Source organism: Sciurus vulgaris, assembly GCF_902686455.1.
Source record: "Sciurus vulgaris genome assembly, chromosome: 10".
In the NCBI taxonomy this organism is placed as follows: domain Eukaryota; kingdom Metazoa; phylum Chordata; class Mammalia; order Rodentia; family Sciuridae; genus Sciurus; species Sciurus vulgaris.
The window spans coordinates 116628063-116647639 of record NC_136470.1 but is presented as its reverse complement, the minus strand read 5'-3'; the positions used below and the strand labels follow the sequence as shown (position 1 = coordinate 116647639).

General features: G+C 37.5%; 1 protein-coding gene across 13 annotated transcripts in view; it reads right to left on the bottom strand.

Annotated features, from left to right (window-relative positions):
• The window catches only part of DOCK3 (dedicator of cytokinesis 3), a 726815-nt gene that overhangs the window by 57803 nt on the left and 649435 nt on the right, over positions 1-19577 (bottom strand). For 11 of the 13 annotated variants that reach the window (XR_013757339.1, XM_079101030.1, XM_079101031.1 and 8 more), the window contains 7 exons: positions 17922-18049; positions 15416-15562; positions 13372-13470; positions 3343-3437; positions 1484-1559; positions 996-1096; positions 667-725 (listed from right to left, as the gene is read on the bottom strand). Coding sequence is in view for 12 of the 13 variants with exons in the window: in XM_079101030.1 (XP_078957156.1) it covers positions 667-725; positions 996-1096; positions 1484-1559; positions 3343-3437; positions 13372-13470; positions 15416-15562; positions 17922-18049 (705 nt within the window). In the remaining variant the exon portion in view is untranslated. The remainder of the gene's footprint in view (positions 1-666; positions 726-995; positions 1097-1483; positions 1560-3342; positions 3438-13371; positions 13471-15415; positions 15563-17921; positions 18050-19577) is intronic. The other 2 variants (XM_079101037.1, XM_079101041.1) reach the window with 1 other exon arrangement.

Below are 19577 nucleotides of genomic sequence, written 5' to 3'. Positions count from 1 at the left end.
GAGAAACTGAAAGATTGTCATGTATACCTAAAAAGAACAAATAAAAAATGCTGTATATAAAAGAAGATTGTACCAGAAATATTGATCTGACAAATTTATATTCAAACAGTGGCTATTAGAGAAGCTGTGGCTAGAAGAGTAAACAAAATTAAACTAATCTAGTTGTAGTAACTCCCTTCTCACATGTTCCTTCATGCAATTGATGTCAGGTACGTGATATGGATGCGTGAATACCAGAGACCCAAGAAGTGTTTTCATCATTATTAAAATTAATGTCCTTGCTCATGTGTTAGGTATTCCCAAGATCTATGATTTTGAGCCCACAATATCCAGACTGGGACATGAAAAGCACACAGCATCTTACAAGTGTCAATTCTCACACTGGAAAAATTCCCAGAGCAATCCTCTTATCTTATTTCTTTGACTTTAGTGCTCTAAAAAGGGACTGTGCATATGTAGTACTGGGGTCTTATTTCTCAGCCAAACTCTTTCTGCCAAAAACTTCATGCACATGTGCTACAGCATCCGAGGTGTTACATTAAAGTTATATAAGAATCTCTTGGGCCTGAATTAACACCCAGAAAATCTGGGGGAAGCTATTAGTCCTGGTACTTTTTATTTGGTTTTGTAATATGCAGAAGGGAAGAATAGGGAGAAAAGACCTACCCAAATTCTGCCACATGCTGAACAGTTCATAAGCCATCATCACACGCATGTCCCCATACCTGGGAATAGTAACACAGAAGACAATTGTTAGTGGAAAAAGATTCAGATCTCAAAATAGGGTTGCAAACCTTATGAGGCTAGTACTTTTGTACTGTTGTTTTGAAAGTTTCTCAAAATGTTAAGCCATTTGGTTCGTGACTGAACCCTCACACTTGGTCTCTTGGGAAACCATCCAAGAGACCTGGTAGACTTCCAAAAGGAGCCTGTCATAGTAACACAGTCCCATCTGGGAAAGTGGTAGGGAGATGAACAGGACACATCTGTCTTACTTATCTAGAATCTTCTTCCTCTTGGCTGAAGTAATGATTTCTAGTTGAAGGCTTGGCTGATTTATGAACAGAACTGCCAGACTAAAATAAGAATTCCACACCTAGAGACATAGAAAAAGAAGAATTATGTGATAATGTGACTCCTTAACCTTGAAGAGAGTTATTAAATACATGAATATAGCACAGTATCCATTTTATAATCTTAAGATCCTGACTTGTTTTCCTCTTAAAATATCTTTTCAAATAGCACCCCCACCTTTTTTCTTTAGTGACTCCATTTGATGCCAATAGTGTTGACTCTGGATAGAAAACATAATCATAGATGCCTGGCTACCAACACCAAGAGGGGAGTATCCAGAACATATTCTAATCAGACTTGGAATCTGTTTGATACTCTGAATATATTAATAAATAAAAAAAACAGTAATCATAGTTTTTGGCTTTCTAGGGTTATTGCGAAGATAGTAAGAGATTTCAGGAGTTCCTACCTTGAAGTCGAAGTCTGTCTCTATGAAATTCTTGTGCAATGCAGAGGACAGGTACTGGACAGTAGTAACTATAATACTGTATCAAAGAAACAAAGTATTGATAGAATTAAAAGATGAACAATGGCATCTGATAGCTTAGCACCAGTTGTCTATATAGCCCAATGGGCAAACAGTACAAATTGCTCTCACATACATGGAAACTAGGAAGGAGAAGACAGTACAAATTCCACAAAAAACTAGTCTTGGTGAAATACCCCACAGGAGGTAAGACAGAATAGGGCATCAGTGGGCTCTTGATACTTCTTTGCTCTGGGTCTAACGGTTCTGAAAGATTTCTTATAGCTCAAAGAGTAACTTATAGTATTTGGGGGGAATTTTGGGTAACCAATACATATACCAATCACTACATAGTATTTAGGACATAATTTTAGTATTTTACTTGACAATAGAGGTTTATCATTATTAAATCTTTGCTTTTGTCAAACATTAGTGTTTTCCTCTATGGGCCATTCTATTTTAGCTCTTGTTTTAGAATATTATTCTTATTCCTAGAATGGGTACATATAAGGAGCAATAGGAAGCTACCCAGCTGGAATTGAGAACATGGGTTGAAGTGAAAAAGGAGTTAAGTGGAGCAGGTAGCTGACGGTTTAATTACAGAGGGCCTAGGCTACTTGCAAGGGAACTTATATCTAACAGTGGTCACTTGAGCTTTGGTGTAGAAAAGGGACAAGGCAAAAACACTGCATCAGAGAGACTAGTCAAAGGGGTTGACAAATTTTAAGGATAAAAGTTTTGGAAGAAGAGTCTGCTCCTGTAGGAAAGGTTGGAAAGTCTGAAGTGCCCTGAGCAGAGCTAACAGAGAGTAACAAGAGGAATTCAAATGGAAAATCCACTATTTGAGGAATTATCTGAGTAACTTTATAATAATCCATCTATTCTGTTCTGGACCAAACATTTGCAGTTTTTTTTTTTTTTTTTTTTTTGCAGTACTGGGGATCGAACCCAGGGCCTTGTGCTTGTGAGGCAAGCACTCTATCAGCTGAGCTATCTCCCCAGTCCCCAACATTTGCAGTTTTTAGGGAAAAAAGAGAGCCCTATAAAATGTGCAAAGTGAAAAGATCATGCTGGTAGCTTGCTATCATTACTAACATAAATAATTTTACTATATTCAGTAGAATGCCAACATAAAAGAAAGATCAGTGGAAAGAGGCAGTGGGCTAGAGAGTGGAGACCAATTAGCCTGCTCCTGAGTAAAGACAAATCAAATGAGCTAGCCCCTTACCACACACATCACTCGCCTGGCTTTCTAAAAGGAAGCAAAGGCTAGAATATGAAATGGGCAGACAAGTTAGGGTCAGCCTTAGAATGAATTCTATGTCAGTAGTCAGAGCTTTGTGGCCAAGTTTCAGATGGGTAATTAGCACTGTCTACGGGAGACAAGTACTGTCTGGCAGACTACACAACTCAAATCAAGAGGAGGGCTTGGGACACTGCCTAAACCTACGGCAAGCAGAGGTCATTGGCCTTTGGGTAGGGCTTTCTCAAGGGGGAACCCTTTTATGAGTATTATATATTTTACATCCTTAACACATCATTTTCTGTGCTCACTATATCAATATCTGCCAAGTGCTTAGACTCCAGTTTTTGAATTATCCTTTGATTCCTTCCTTTCTGTGTCCTTATAGTCAATGTCCAAGACCTGCTGATTATGCCTCCAAACATTTTTCCATTCACCAATTCCTTTGTCTTTCCATGGTGGTTTTGGCCTTTTTTTCTCATGCTCTCTTTCTCACACACACTCTCCTTAGTCTGAGAAGCACTCTGTGGATGTTAGTGCAGGGCCCTTCCTTACTCACTTGCTTGTTAGCAGTCTCATCACCATCCAGTCCCGAGGAAAGACACTCATTTTCATCAGATTCCGGAACACACAGAAAATCTTCAGTAGGAATTCCTGACCACAGAGGAAAAGCTGAGGTGAGATACCACTACCACTACCATCACCACAGCACACATTTCCTCACTAGGCCCTTCTTGGCTTCCAGACCATGAGAGTGTATAGGGCCAGTGGGCTGGATTCTGGTTTCCTCTGTGAGCTGTCTCTCTCTTAAAAGGCAACTAAGAAAGAGTGAATTCTGAGTACTCTCATAGGACAGATGGGAGTGGACCCAAGCTGGATATAATTGAGAGAGCTCTTCACCTACTCTGTACCCAAAGCCCAATACCCAAAGCATAGGGAAGACTAGGGCCTAGCAGAATAGGTATCAGACTGAGTTCATGGACCTCATTCTTTGGGCCATAGCTCTAGAGCATTTGATTGTATGAACATCCTTTTTAGTATATGAAGGAGAAGAACTTTAGGAATGATAGAGTAAAAATTTCTGAAAATTCTATGGTGTGTAGCTTAGTGGTAGAACATGTGCTTAACATGCCAAGGATCTGGGTTCAATTCTCAACACCCAAACAAATAAAAAAATTAAAAAAAAATTAATAAAAAAACAAAATCAAAACAAAACAAAAACCTTCTGAAAATCTGCTCTCCTGTGAAAGCAACAAAAATGGTTTAGACTGATTAACCAAACACTTGCAATAATACAGAGTATTCAGGAAAAATGGATAAATTTCAGAATAGTAGCCTTGAAAACAAGCAGCTATAGAACCACAGCAGTCATGAAAACCAGCAGCCTAGTAGCCACTGGACAGGACAGAATGGTTTTGGAACTTCCAAAAAAGCCCCATTCCCCAGAGAATTGTTATTATTTGATCTGACTGGAACCTTCCCATAATAACCCTGTTCATAAGGCTTGTATTTTTAAACTGACTCAGTTTACTTAGTGAGAAAAGTTCTATCCCAAGGGTACTTATTGAAGAAAAAAATCAGTCATGTAATTTAACATCCCAGTTGCATGAAGCGGCCATCTCAGATAGGGTAAACAAGAGAATGGCCAAAAAAAACTTAAAAGGATGAGACATCCATAGGGGGATTTGAAAAACTTTGAAAAGTTCTAACATATTCTTGGCAGCCTAGAAGGAAATACAAGACTATGCATATTCCCAGGAAACATCCAAGAAGCCCAATTTCTCCCCTCTGGTTGACCATGAGGATCTGTACAAGCAAGAATTGAAGGCTAAGGCAGAGTTGAAAGGTGAGCCTCAATGTATACAGGACTCCTTAGCAAAATGCAAAATGTGGAGACTTAATGATTTAAAGCATTTAAGAACATCTCTATTGAATTATTAGCTGATCACTAAAGCAACAAACATCATTACCAATAAAAAAACAATAAAAAGCAACAACAAACCCTAGGGATGTGAGGATCTCATTTTCAAATAGTATGGTTAGGATCCGGAATGTTCCCCAAAGGCTCAAGTGTTGAAGATTTGGTCCCCAATGCAGCAGTGTCCAGATGTGGTGCTCTTGGGAAGTGACTGGATCATAAGGGCTCTGACCTCATCAGTAGATTAATCCACTGATAGATCAATAATTTGATGTCATTATTGGGAGGTTATGAAAACTGTAGAAGGTGGGGCCTGGTTGGAAGAGGTAGGTAACTGGGGGTGTGTCCCAGAAAAGTATATATTGTCCTCAGCCCATTCCTCCCTTCCTCTCTCTGTCTCACTTGCTCTCTTTGTCATTGCTACGATGTGAGCAGCTTTTCTATGCCACACTCTTCTGTCATGATGCTTTTGCCTTAGAATCAGCTGACCATGGACAAAAACTTTTGAAACTGTGAGACAAAATAAATCTTTCCTCCAAAGTTGTTTTGCTCAGGTACAGAAAGCTAACTAATACACTGTAGTTACCACATTATATAAAATGTCTACTTTTCAACCAAAAAATTATAAGGCATAAGAAGAAATAGAAAAGTATGGCTCATACATAGGAAAAAGAACTCAATTAGAAAAAAGCATCAGTGCAATGTTGTACCAAATAAAGAATATCAATAAAATGGATATAAATTATTTAAAAAGTATCAAATAGAAATTATGGAGTTGAAAAGTATAATAACTGAAATGAAAATTCACTGGAGGGGCTCAGCAGCAGATTTAGTATCTAAGAGGAATCAGCAGACATGAAGATGCTTAATTGAGGTTATCTAATAGGAGAGACAGGAAGAAAGAATGAAAAAAATTGAACAGAGCCTCAGAGACCTTATCATTAAGGGTATAAATATATACCTAATTAGTGTATCAGAAAGAAAGGAAAACATTATTTGAATAAATAATGGTTCAAAACTCCTCAAATCTGATGAAGAAATCTTTAATGTATACATCCAGGAAGTTCAATGAATTCCAAATGGGACAAAATTGAAATCCACCTATAGAAACATGTCAAAACTGTCAAAAGTCAAAAACAAAGAGAATCTTGAAAGCAAAAAGAGAAACCAATAGTTGGTTCTTTGAAAAGAACAGAACTGACAGTCGTTTACTTGGATCAATCAAGGGGTAGAAGGTGGAGATGGCGGTATCAGGGGAGAGGGCTGAAGAGAGTGGGCTACAGAGACAAATATGAGCTCTTCAAATTTCTCTAAAATTAGGGACAAAAGAAGGGACATTACCAATGTTAGAGAACTAGAAAAAATTACAAGGTTCTGCTATGAACAAATGCATACCAACAAATTATATAGCCTAGATGAAATGGTCAAATTCTTAGAAAGATACAAACTGCCAAAATTCATTCAGGAAGAAATAGAAAGTCTAAACAGATCTATCACAACTGAAGATATCAAATTAAAAAGCTTTTCACAATAGATCTCTATTTTTCTATTCTTTATTTCATTTATTTTTGCTCTAATCTTTATTACTTTCTTCCTTCTGTTTGCCTTAAGTTTATTTTTCTTTTCTTTGCCTAGTTTCTTAAAATGGAAGGTAGGTCATTGAGATCTTCTTTTTTTACCAGATGACTTCACTGGTGGATTCTATCATATACTTAAAATAATTAATGCCAATATTTGTATTTATTATTATATGTGCCACTTGCAATGAAAAGTGATATTCTATTCTGGTTTTGACTTCCCTAATGACTAATGATGTTGAATATATTTTTCTTGTGATTAACCAGCTATGGGTACATCTTTGGGGAAATATCAGTTCAAATTGTTTGCTAGTTCTTTTTGTTTGTTCTAATTAGTTATACATGACAGTAGAATGCATTTTGACACATCATACATAAATGGAGTATAACTTCTCATTCTTCTGGTTATATATGATGTAGAGTTGCACAGGTCATGTAATCATATATGCACATAGGGTAATAATGTTCAATTTATTCTACTATCATTCCTACCCACATGCCCCTTCCTTTCACTCCCCTCTGTCTAATCCAAAGTACCTCTATTCTTCCCTAGCCACCCCCACTTATTGTGAATTAGCATCCACATTACCAGAGAAAATATTTGGCCTTTAGCTCTTCAGGATTGGCTTATTTTGCTTAGCATGATATTCTCCAGTTCCATCCATTTACCTGCAAATGCCATAATTTCATTCTTCTTTAAGGTTGAGTAAAATTACATTGTGTATATTTACACAATTTCTTTATCCATTCATCTGTTGAAGGGTACCTAGGTTGGTTCCATAGTTTAGCTATTGTGAATTGTGCTGCTATAAACATTGATGTGGTTGCATCACTGTAGTATGTTGATTTGAAGTCCTTTGGGTATATACTAAGGAGTAGGATAACTGGGTTAAATAGTAAATCCATTCCACATTTTCTGAGGAATCTCCACTCTGCTTTCCAGAGTGGTTGCACCAATTTGCAGTCCCACCAGCAATGTATGAATGTACATTTTTCCCACGTCCTTGCAAACATTTATTGTTGCTTGTATTCTTGATGATTGCTTTTCTGACTGGAGTGAGATGGAATCTCAGTGCAGTTTTGATTTGCATTTCTCTACTTGCTAGTGACGTTGAACATTTTTTTTCATGTATTTTTTGATCAATTGTATTTCTTCTTCTGTGAAATTTCTGTTCAGTTCCTTTGCTTATTGCTTGGTTTATTTATTTATTTATTTATTTATTTATTTATTTATTTATTTTAGTTAAATATTTTGAGTTGTTTATAAATCCTGGACATTGATGCTCTATCTGAGGTGGATGTGGTAAAGATATTCTCCTATTCTGTAGGCCCTCTGTTCCCATTCTTGATTGTTTCCTATGCTGTGAAGAAGCTTTTTAGTTTGATTCCATGCTATTTATTGATTCCTGATTTTACTTCTTCCACTTTAGGAGTCTTGTTAAGGAAGTCAGTTCCTAAGCCAGTATGGTGGAGATCCGGGTCTACTTTTTCTTCTAGTAGGCACAGGGTCTCTGTTATAGTGCCTAGATCCTTGCTCCACTTTGAGTTGATTTTTGTGCAGGGTGAGAGATAGGGGTTTAATTTCATTTTGCTATATATGAATTTCCAGTTTTACTAATACCATTTGTTGAAGAGGCCATCTTTTCTCGAATGTAAGTTTTAATTGGGCTTTCTTTCAAATCTTAGACTTGCAAGAGTTTCTAAAAATATATTCTAGATACAAGTTCTATTAGACCTATGATTTGCAAGTATTTTCTCCCATTCTGTTTGTTGTCTTTTTTTTTTCTTGGTGTCCTCTGATGCACAAAAGTTTTTAATTTTGATGAAGTCTAACATCTATTTTTTTGTTACTTATGAATTTGGTATGATATATAAGACATTTCTGCCTAACCTAAGGACATAAAGAAATACTAGTGTTTTCTTCAAAGAATTTTACAGTTTTAGCTCTTTATTTAGGTTCTATGATTCATTTTGAGTTAATTTTGTATATGGTGTGAGCTAGAGTACAATTTCATTCTTTTGCATGCAGCTATCATTGTTTCAGCAGTATTTGTTGAAGGAGACTTCTTTTCTCATTGAATTGTCATGGTACCATGATTGAAAATCAACTTAGTATAGTTAAGGGTTTAAATGGGACTCTGAATTTGGTTTCATTGACTTATATGTTTATCCTTATGCCACTACCAATCTTGATTAGTGTTACTTTGTGTGAATTTTGAAACAGGGAAATGCAAAATTTTTACTTTTGTTCCTTTTTTTTTTCTTCAAGATTGTTTTGCTACTCTGTCCCCCTTACATTCCCTATGGACTGAAGGATCAGACTGTCAATCTCTGCAAAAACGCAATTGGAATTATGATAGGTTTTGCATCAAACCTGTACCTCAATTTAGGAAATACTGTCATTTTAACAATACTAAGTTTTCTAATCTATAAAGAGATGGATTGTTTTTCCACTTATTTAGGTCTTTTTGAACTTCTTTTTTGATTATTTTATTAATTCTGATGATACTGTAAGTGGAGCTCTTTTGTATTTCATTTTTCAGATCATTCATTACTAATGTTTAGAAATATAATTGATGTTTTTGTATATTGACTTTATATCCTGCAAACTTGCTGATTTTGTTCATTACTCTTTTTGGAGGTGGGGTACTAGGGATTGAACTCAGAGGCACCTGACCACTGAGTCACATCCCCCGCACTATTTTGTACTTTTATTTAGAGACAGGATCTCACTGAGTTGCTTAGTGCCTTGCTTTTGCTGAGGCTGGCTCTGAACTCATGATCCTTCTGCCTCAGCCTCCCAAGCCACTGGAATTATAGGCATGCACCATGTGCCTGACCTGTTCATTACTTTTGATAGCTTTTTTTGTGTGTGGATGCCTTAGGATTTTTGTTATATCACAATCATGTTATCTGAGTTGGGTATGGTGGCACTTGTCTATAGTCCCAGTTACTTGAGAAGCTAAGGTAAGAGGGTCACAAGTTGAATGCTAGCTTTGGAAATTTAGCAAGACCCTGTCTCAAAATAAAATCTAAAAAGGGGCTAGGTTTTAGAGTTCCCCTGGCTTCAATCCCCAGTACCTGTCCCCCTTCAATTATGTTATTTCTGGATAGTTAGCTGTACTTCTTTCTTTCTAATATGGATAATTTTTATTTCTTTCTTTCAAGCCTAGTTGCCTTTGCTAGATTCTTCAGTATAATGAATAGCAACAACTAGAACAGACATCTTTTCTTTTGTTCCTGAACTTAGGGAGAAAGCAATACTTTATTGTGTAAGATATTAGTTGTGGGTTTTCACAGGTACTCTTATCAGATTGAAGAAGTTCCCTTTTATTTCTAGTTTTTAAAGTGATTTTATCACAAAAATTCATGGATTTTTATTTTAAAAATCCCTTTCATTATAGGGAAGATTGGTGGAGTAGGAAAAAAGAGATTGAGAAGGAGGGAGAAGAGATGGGAAAGAGGAGGAAATGTGGAATTAATTTAATAAAATCATGCTATGTACATATATAAATATACCACAGGGAATTCCATGTTTATATATGTATAAAAAGCATCAATCAAAAAAAATAAATAACTAAAAGGAAGATTAGAGAGTAGAGAAAAGAGAAAGGGGGAGAGAGGAGGGCAGGGAAAGGGAGAGAACAGGGACTGACTGAAATGGAATAAATCAAATTCCATGCATGCATGACTGTCAAAATGAACCTAACTACTAAGTGTAACTATAATGCTCTAGTAAAAAAATGTTTTCATTGGGATAATCATATGATTTCTGTCCTTCATACACTGTGGTTAAGGGTATATTACCCCTATTGCTTTCCATATAGTAAGCCAACTTTGCATTTCTGGGATTGATTCAACTTGATCATGGTGTATTCTTTTATTATGCGCTTGGATTCAGTTTGCTAGTATTTTGTTGAATAGGTTTTCATTTATATTTATAAGGGATATTGATCTATAGTTTGCATTTCTTGTGATATTTGTGTGGTTTTTTGGTCTGAGGGTAATAAAGACCACATAAAATGAGCTAGAAAGTGTTCTCCCCCCTTCTATTTTCTGGAAGAGTCTGTGAAAGATTAGCATTAATTCTTTGAAAATTTGGTAGAATTAACCAAATAAGGGATTTGGTCCTGGGATTTTCTTTGTGAGACGTTTTAAATAGTTAACTTCATCTTGTTACTGTGATAAGTCTTCTAAGATGGATACAAACAAAGAGATAATAATCTGTAATGGTGAAATGAACAATATTCCCTCATCTCTGCATCTCCTCAAATCTTCTAAATGACAGACCCACAGAGATCAAGGAAACAGAAAAGAACACAATCTTCAAATGAGGTCAATATTAAAATCTTAAAAAAAAAACAACAGAAATTGAGGTTACTGCCTGATAGGTTGGGGAAGCCAATAGCCAGGAGCCTTTGAGGATGAGAGCAACAGGAAGCAAGAGTCTTAGAAAGGCATATGAACTGGAGGCACCACCAGACACCTCTATGGGACTGACGTATTAGAGTTAAAAACAGAAAGATCTCTCCTGCTATCTCACATTACTAGGTAATCAGCTTTTCTCTGCTCTGGCAGAATATTTAGGATTATTCTCTGGAGTTAAAAGATCACTAAGGATATGTCTTCAAGAGTGCATTAAGGGCTGAGGTTCCAAAATGGAAAATGGCATTGAAAGAAAGTTTACTTGCTGAAGATTCATAGCCCGCTTTTGATATTTGGTACCCAAACTATTAGTAGGCTACTCTATCCCTAGGAGATGTAGAGGATTCCTCTCAAGTCTAAGAGAACAGGCCTATAGTTAGAGAAATTAGGGATGCTCTGATGAAAAGGCCAGTCCTTCTTCAATTACTTATAGGGAAGCCTGCTGGAGATAAGCCCTGTTCATACATAAGAGTTTCTAATCAGCACTAAAGTATTCACTGTTAGGTACAAACTGACATCCAGGAGTCTATATGGAGGAAGAAAGTCTTCAATACAAAAGTCAGAGGCTGAAACAAATAAAAGATAGGAGGGTAAGTCTCCAGTAAAACAAGGGATCTGACTTGAAAAAGAGGTATATTAGAAAGATAATAACAAGAGTGGGAAATCGTAGCCAGGTCTGAATGCCAAAATAAAACAAAATATAAGCAAAAATATAGAAAAGAAGCAATTAATTTCTGGAAAAACAAAAAGTTCTACAAGAAAGGAAATATAATCACAGTATAGCTCTTGGCTCTCCACATTACTTACCTAGCAATTATAAGAAAGGTTATCAATTTGAACAAAAACGTATGAAAACTCCACAGGAAGAATGAGAGGTAAAGCATGTATGTGAGAGAGGAATGCTTCAGGAGAATCAGTCCTATTTTCCTTGGAAGGAAGAATATAAATAACAACTGATGATATCTAAAAATTATCAGTAGAAGCTTACTGAGAAACAGCAAGAGTTGAAAGTGGCTTCCTTTGGGGAGTAGGGACTAGCCATTTGTCATGCTGAGCCAGAGAACCACTGTTTTATATAATAAACTTTGTAGTGTGGTTTTGGTTTTTATTATTTTATTTTAATTATTTCAGTACTGGGGATTGAACTCAGGGGTACTCTACCACTAAGCCACACCCCCAGCTCTTTTTATATTTTTGAGACAGAGTGTTGCGAAGTTGCTTAGGGCCTTACTAAATTGCTTAGGACCTTGCTAAGTTGCTAAGGCTGGCTTTGAACTTGTGATCCTTCTGACTCAGTCACTAGAGTCAGATTACAGGTGTGCACTATCATGCCTGGCTCAGTTTGACTTTAAAATCATGTACGCATATTGTTATAATAAAAATAAACATATAAGCCAGGTGTGGTAGTACATGCCCATAATTCCAGTGACTTCAGAAGTTGAGGCAGGAGGCTCAAAAGTTTGAGGTCAGGCTGGACAACTAAACAAGACCTTGTCTTGAAAAAAAAAAAAAAAAAAAAGCTGGGCATGTAGTTGAGTGGTACCCTGGGTTCAATCCCCAGTATAGTTCCCCACCCAAAAACATAAGTGTGGATGTACATAGATGTTTATGTGTGTGTGTGTGTGTGTGTGTGTGTGTATGTATATATATATATATAATATATATATATATAATTATATATATAAAATTAAAACAGGAGAAGAATGCCAGCCTGACTGAGATTCAGTTAGTATACCACACAAAAGATGAAAATGATCTAGAACAGTCAAGTCTGTGCTTTCCAGGACCATACCCAGCTTAAGTGCAGCTTGACCCGGATGTGGGTTTTTGGTTCCCTTCAAGGACTGTCTCACTTCAAGGACTGTTAATGATACCAATCTGCAGAGACCCAAGTCTATAGAAAGGGAGGCTGGATTTGATACCAGAAATAGACAACTGATATTTTTTAACTGACACAATATGGTTAATAAAGTTCACACAAGTGAAAAACAGTGTAATATATTAATTACTATGAAATACAAAAGACTTGGTTCTGAATGAAGGCAGAACACATACCTAAAGCCTGCAATAATCCTTTACCTAGGAAGAAGTGAGTAGCATGCTCTAATGCAATGGTACAAACCCCACGAGTCTGTCACAGCTGATGCCATATTCAATTTGGGCAATGCTCTCCTACTGACTGGACCCCAGGCCCATTTCTCTGCACCACTTGTCCCTTAGGATCCAGCAGTCCATGGTAAGCCCTATACATCTTGGCTTTCAATAGTTATCTTCCAGAAATACATTTAAATGAAGAAAAGTTGTCTCCATTATTATTATAGTTATTAAAACAGTGAAACCTGGTTTGCAGGGACAAAATATAAAGGGGCCTGCCAAATTCCTAAGAAAGGGAGAAGTCCTGATTTGCTGATCCAGTGTTGCCCAAAGTAGTCTCTAATAGAGGCAAATGGTCACAGAGTTGCTATCAGTTGCCAGTGTTACTGGGATCTGGTGTGTGGGGACACTATCAACTTTCTAGAGGTCATACACTATAAATTTGGGCTGGTGAATCCTACACACTTGGTAGCGATGGTCACTTGAACTGATGCCCCTGACAGGGAAAAGTCCCTGGGCAGTCTTGACTATACTCTGCCTTTCCTGGGTGAAAAATCTGTGTTTTGCTTTTTACCTTGAGTTCATCCTTGCTCTGGAAGTTGTCCAGTAGGTGCTGGTAATGAGTGTCACACATCTGTCGAAGTAGTGAGAGAAGACAGGACACATACTCTCCCTGGGAACCAATGAAAAAAATCATTTAGGACAGCCAATCACCAGGGCTGTGTTCCCCCCATCCACAGACGACAAGGAGAGAAGGGAGGGTCTGAGATGGCCCCAGTGATCATGGAAGATGATAACTCTGACCCTGAAAATGAGCTTTCTTTTCTGGAGGGTCTGGAAGTCTTAATAAGGCCTCTGAAGCATAAGGTTACTTAAAAACCTTAACTTGTAACAAAGTAGTACTGCAAAATAAGGAAAATATTCTCATTCCTCCTGCCCCCAGTAAAGTTTTGGTTAAATAGTCTTTTATTATCAGAGCACTATACTTAAGTCTATAGGGGTTACTTGGAAGAGGAAGCTTGTCCTTCTCTGAACAGAATTTGGACCTGTTCATCATGTTGTGAAAGAGCAACTCTTCTACAAGGACCTCCTTGGAGACTTCCCAAAACTTGCACAGGGCAACTAGACTGGGCAAACAGAACATGGCATATTAACATGGGAACATTTTTGAGGGAATAGCAACTATGGCTTTAAATAAAAACTTAAGGAAAATTATGAGTCTTTAAAATTTCTTCACGTTCCAAGTGGGGTTCACAGAAGAAAACCTATTCCAAGGACTCTAAAGATCATTGTACAGCATTTTTAGCATGGGGCAGTCAAGTATGGCTTCCTCCTAGAAGGCTGCCTCCTCGGAAAGAGAAAAGAACTTCAAATATTTCCAAACTAATGGGAATTTGACAAGTGTTTTAGTGTCTCAAATTCCTCCTAGATTACTGAAATTAACATACATATATGTGTGTAAAATATATACATTTATATGAACTTGAGTTTTATCTGAAAAAATGAGCATTATAAGTCATAATTCTTTTATTGTGAGGATCAGATGAGTTAATATATATAAAACACTGAAGCACAAAGTCCTGTACACAAAACAATACCCAATAAATTAGTTATTATCATCCTTGTGATAATCTATATAAAATAAATAACTTCATTAGTAATATTGGTTAAGTGCTTAAAGCAGGATCTATCCCATAGCAAATACTATGTAAGTATTGGTTAGAAGGATGGTTTACCAGGATATACTAGAATACATATGTTTTTATCCATGTTGAGAGTTTGTTTCCTCATCAGGGGCTAAAGGAGCAGACACTCTTTCTAAGCCCAGCGCTCCAGAATATATGCCTGCTCTAGGCACACTCACTGTTCTCCCTAGTATACTAGAGCTTGGCATGCTCCCACAGATGGTTTTGCTCAAAGACAGCTCTGTAATCTCCCATCTGCAAACTGGAAGATCCTGCATAAACTATTTATTATGTTCCCATGTTAGGGCTGAGAAGTCCACTCAGGATGCGAATAGGCGCCAGGGGCTCAAGGCACATTTCTCTGTCTCTCATTTCTCACATTTCTCAGATTGTTTCTCTTCTAATTGGATCGTAGAAAATCATTACTGAAAAATGCCTATGCAATTCTATTTCAACAGTTTTCCTGCCACTAAAAATTTACATACAAATGGACAAAACAACTAATTTGTAGATACATGCAAATTCTGAGAAAATTATTCTACCTGACATAGGAGAGCCTGTATTGGAGTCTTCCTAGAATGAAGAGTGTATTTTTCACCTTCAACCTCTTTATATATTTTACCACATCTCTGCCTCATTCCACATTATAGAGAATAACTTTGCTCAAAGGCAAAGGTCAATTGAAATGGTGTGCAGTAAAACAGGACAAGAAGCATTCCCTAAATATTTCCTGAAGTAGACTCCTGAAATATGAATTGAGAGCTTTCAAAGTGGAGAGGGGAGTCAGATTCAAGAAGGAAAAAGGGCAGCATGCTTACCATCATGCAGGAAGGGAGGCTAAGATGAAGATGGTGTGGTGGTGAGATGGGAGGTGATGTGGAGGAGCCCCAGGTTAGAAAAGAAGGCAAGAAAACCTGAATGTTAGTTACTAACAGTGATCTCGGCTGTGCACTGCGGGCACCGCTGCCCTCTTACCGCCTCCTGAGCGTGCGATTTGCTCATGATGGTGAGCAGAGTCTGCAAGAGCACGTCCAGGAGGCTCTCCACCATCATCTCTACTTCCTCTATGACATCTGCTTCCTGGAGCGAGCAATGAGAAAGCATACCATTAGCACCAGGACAAGCTGATATTTAGCTGGCAGTGCTTACTAAGTCAGCCATATTCGGAGTGGTCTTCTGAATGGATGCTTAAAATTGAGCTCTTAGCCTCACCAGTGTGCAGTACCAAGGAACCTGGGACAATGGTTTGAGAGGAGACACACCTACTCTGCTGCTCAGGTCTAATTTCTCAGGCCTCACCCTTGCCAACACCATCCACGATTCTGTATCTCAGACAGAAACGTTAATTTTGATATATAGGGCAGAAGAGAATGTCCTGAGTTATTGTCTTTCCTGGTATAGTCAAGAGATATCACAATCCTGCTCACTAAGACTTTGAGAAATGATAAGTTTGGGATATGTTAAAGGCACAAGCACAGTGTGGCAGCAGCATCTTCACAAATACTAATTCACGTGGAAACATCTCTTCTGTCTGAGGTTTTCTCCTTGGCTACTCAAAATCTTTGCCAGCCCTGTCATCCAAATATACCTGGGTCCCATATCTACCTCTTCAGCTCTCTTGCTCATGTTCCCAGTTTACTTGAAGGACTCCAGTCTCAATCTATCTTTCTATCTTTCTCTGGCACCTCACAAAAACAATTTAGCATGTCTCCTCACTACAGGCTACTTTCTAGTCACCAGAATTTGGAAAGAGTCTATGTTATCCTTCTCACATTCATTTCAAGTTCTGTAGTTGATTTCAATTATCTTATAAAAAGACTGCCCTTTCTCCAAGATCTTTAAACTATGACAGGTCCTATCCTTCCTCCATTCATCAACATATCATTCATTAATTTGCTATGTACCAGTCACTGTTTGAGAACCTGAATATAGAGATGAACAAGAGAGGTAATATCTCTGCTCTCAAGAAGCTGAAATTTCATCTTCCCTTTACCCATTCATCCAGTATAATTATACTCTGCCCCATTCCACATGAAGAATTTGAAAAGCTCTTAGGGCTAAAGTCATCTTTCCTATCTGTTGAAGTAATTGTAGCACATCTTTGAGTAGTTGTAGGCAAAAAATCTTACTTGACTTTCTGTCCCTAAAAATACAACCAAACTATCTTGTTCAGGTTTTCAGTGGTTCCCATTCCTTCTCTTTTTCCCTCCCTCCCTCCTTACTTCTCTTCCCTCCTTTCATTCCTTCCTTCTTCCCATCTTTCTTTTTTTTTTTTTTTTGGCTTCAATTTCTCCCCTTTCTTTAGCAATAAACTGCCTATCCCCTCAGATATGACTTTGAGCTAGTAGTCCTTATGCACTTGCTATGGCTTTTCTGAGGCCTGGTGGAAAGGAGAGCTGCTAAGTCTTATCTGGAGCCAAGAGCAAAAAGTAGGATCACTACCACCATCATAGTTACTCTTTAGAAGCTGGGCCCCTGTCACCAGATTAACCTTAAGTTAGACATCAAAGCTCTTCTTTGGGTCCTGTCTCCTGATCAAACCAAATATAACTCATTCTTTTAGTTGTCTCTCCTGCTCTACCTGGTTCATCTAGTTTTGAATGTTCTTATTACCTGGCCCTTGGCCTTCATTTTAAATGCATTTGAAATTTTATTCTCTAGGAGCCTTACTTTAATAAAATGGAAAATAAGAAGCCTATTCTTGTTCTTAATTTTTCTTTATACTTTCCAAATTTTCTATAAGAAACAAGCATTTCTTCTATTATGATAAGTAAAATAAATATTATAAAAAATTCTTACCCTCATTTATATCTTTCCTTCATTCCTTCTCTACCTCAATTCCTCCCCTCCCATCACATATCTCTTTTAAAAATAAGGAAAATAAAGGAAATAAAATAGACAAAAGCATTATTGGCTAAAATCTGACCTCTGAAATATAATTCTACCATCTCACAGGGCTTAGAGCTCTTGTGGCCAATATTTACCTCTAGAATATCCTGACCTTGTCTGGCATTGTGCAAGAATGCCATATGGGTGGAATCCAGTTGTCAGGAAGCTGACAGAAAAGTCTGAATGAACAAGCTGCTCCTTAGTCTGGACCTGCTTCTCTGTGTTCATGCCTAGTGTTCTAAGAAACTCCAGAATTAATATGTTTTGATAGAAACTGAGAATGGCAAAGAATTGGACTTTCTGGTAGTAGAGGTTATTATATTTCTGGGTAGATTTATGGTAGTGCAACTTTTTGAAAAAGCAAGATCATGTTGAACTGAGAAGCCTGCTGGGCACACATAGGCCTTGTTCCTTGGATACCTTCCTGTCACTGATGAAAGCATCTCTGACTGAGAAGTATACAAAGTGATCTTTGTTGGTCACCCTCTGGCTACAGTAACACAAGAGCAGGGCAGAGCTGAGCAGGGTGGAGTGGGTGTGGGGCCACTACCAGAGAGCTGGTCTTGACAATGGAAAAGATGCTGCCAAGAATTCCTGAGCAGATTAGTAGCTCTTTCTGCTGTCTCAGGTGAAGGTGAATGTGATGCAGCACCACTGGAAGCAGGATCCGACGGGATTCTGGGAGAGAAAACACACAGATGAAGAAGCCCTTCAGAGGAGAACTATCTACTGCTAGAAGCTGATGGCAATATGAGATTTAACTGGTTTCAAAGCAGGGGGGTTGATACTAGATCAATAGTGGAGGTCATCCCCTTCCCTTACATGAGCCTAAAAGCCTGATGCCTGGAAATTATTATCCCATAACACTGTTCCTTTTTTTTAAAAAGTATTTTCTAGTTGTCAATGGATATTTATTTATTATGCAGAGAATCGAACCTAATGCCTCACACATGCTAGCCAAGCGCTCCACCACTGAGCTACAACCCCAGCTCCACACAACACTGTTCTTTATCTTTGTTTCCTTCATTCTTATTTCAAGTCCCAGCATCCACAACATTTTATGCAGGATGAATGGTGGAAGTCTGAGTACAAATGAAATCTCTTTAATGATTAGATTCTAAATTAAAAGCACAGTTTATTTTACAGTGGAAACTCCATGTAGATGTCACACTTACCATGAACAACAATGGCTAGATTTACAGGCTTCATACAGATTATTGACTGCCCCTCTTCAAGCCCCTCCCATTCTGGTGTACCTTCACTTAATCAAGGCATTAGGCCTCCCTTTTCCCCGCCACAGGCTTGTTAGTTTGCTGCTTGCTGTGGCCATGACAATAAATGGAATAGGGGCACAACCTTTGTCTTGTCATAGCCTTTGATAATTAGCCAACATTTATTGACAATCCTACTGTGTACATTCAAATACTTTTCTTTTCTCCCCCAATGTTACCTGAATAGCATTTTCATCAGAGGTGACTATAGTTAGAACTCTGGATTTGGGAAGGTTGAATTATTCAAGTTCCTTTACTAATTCATTCTGAGACCTTAGGCAGTTTGTCTCCTCTTCCATGGGTTTGATTTTTGTCATCTGTTCATGTTCTATTCTAAACTTACTTTACAGAGTTGATTAGAAGACAATGTAAAATGCAATAGTGAACATGTTTCTGCCACCCTGTACTCCTATGTGGTCCATGATTGTGTGATCCTGAAGGTTTAATAATATCTAGCCAGCATGATTTAGTCAGATTATCAGCAATACAAATAAACCCTGGTATTTGGATTTATTGTTCATATTCAATAATACTAAAGTGCTTCATATGAAATTCAGAAAGTTTTTTTCAGTCAAAGACAAATTTCTTGAAGAGATTTGGTATTGCCTTGCCAAATACTTATAATATGCTTAAAGAGAATGGAATAACAACTATTCTGTATTTAAAAGGCTGCCTAGTCTGGGATTATGGCTCAGTGGTAAGGCACTTGCTTACCTTGTGTGAGGAACTGGGTTCAATCCTCAGCATCACATAAAAATAAATAAAATAAAGGTATTATATTCATCTACACCTAGCTTCAAATATATACATGGCTGCCTAGATAAAGGAAAAGTTGATACAGTATTTAATAGACCAGAATACTAAAATACTAGGAATTTATAACAATAAATAGCTACTTTGAGACAAAATAGTAGTTATTAGAACCTGCTAAGAAG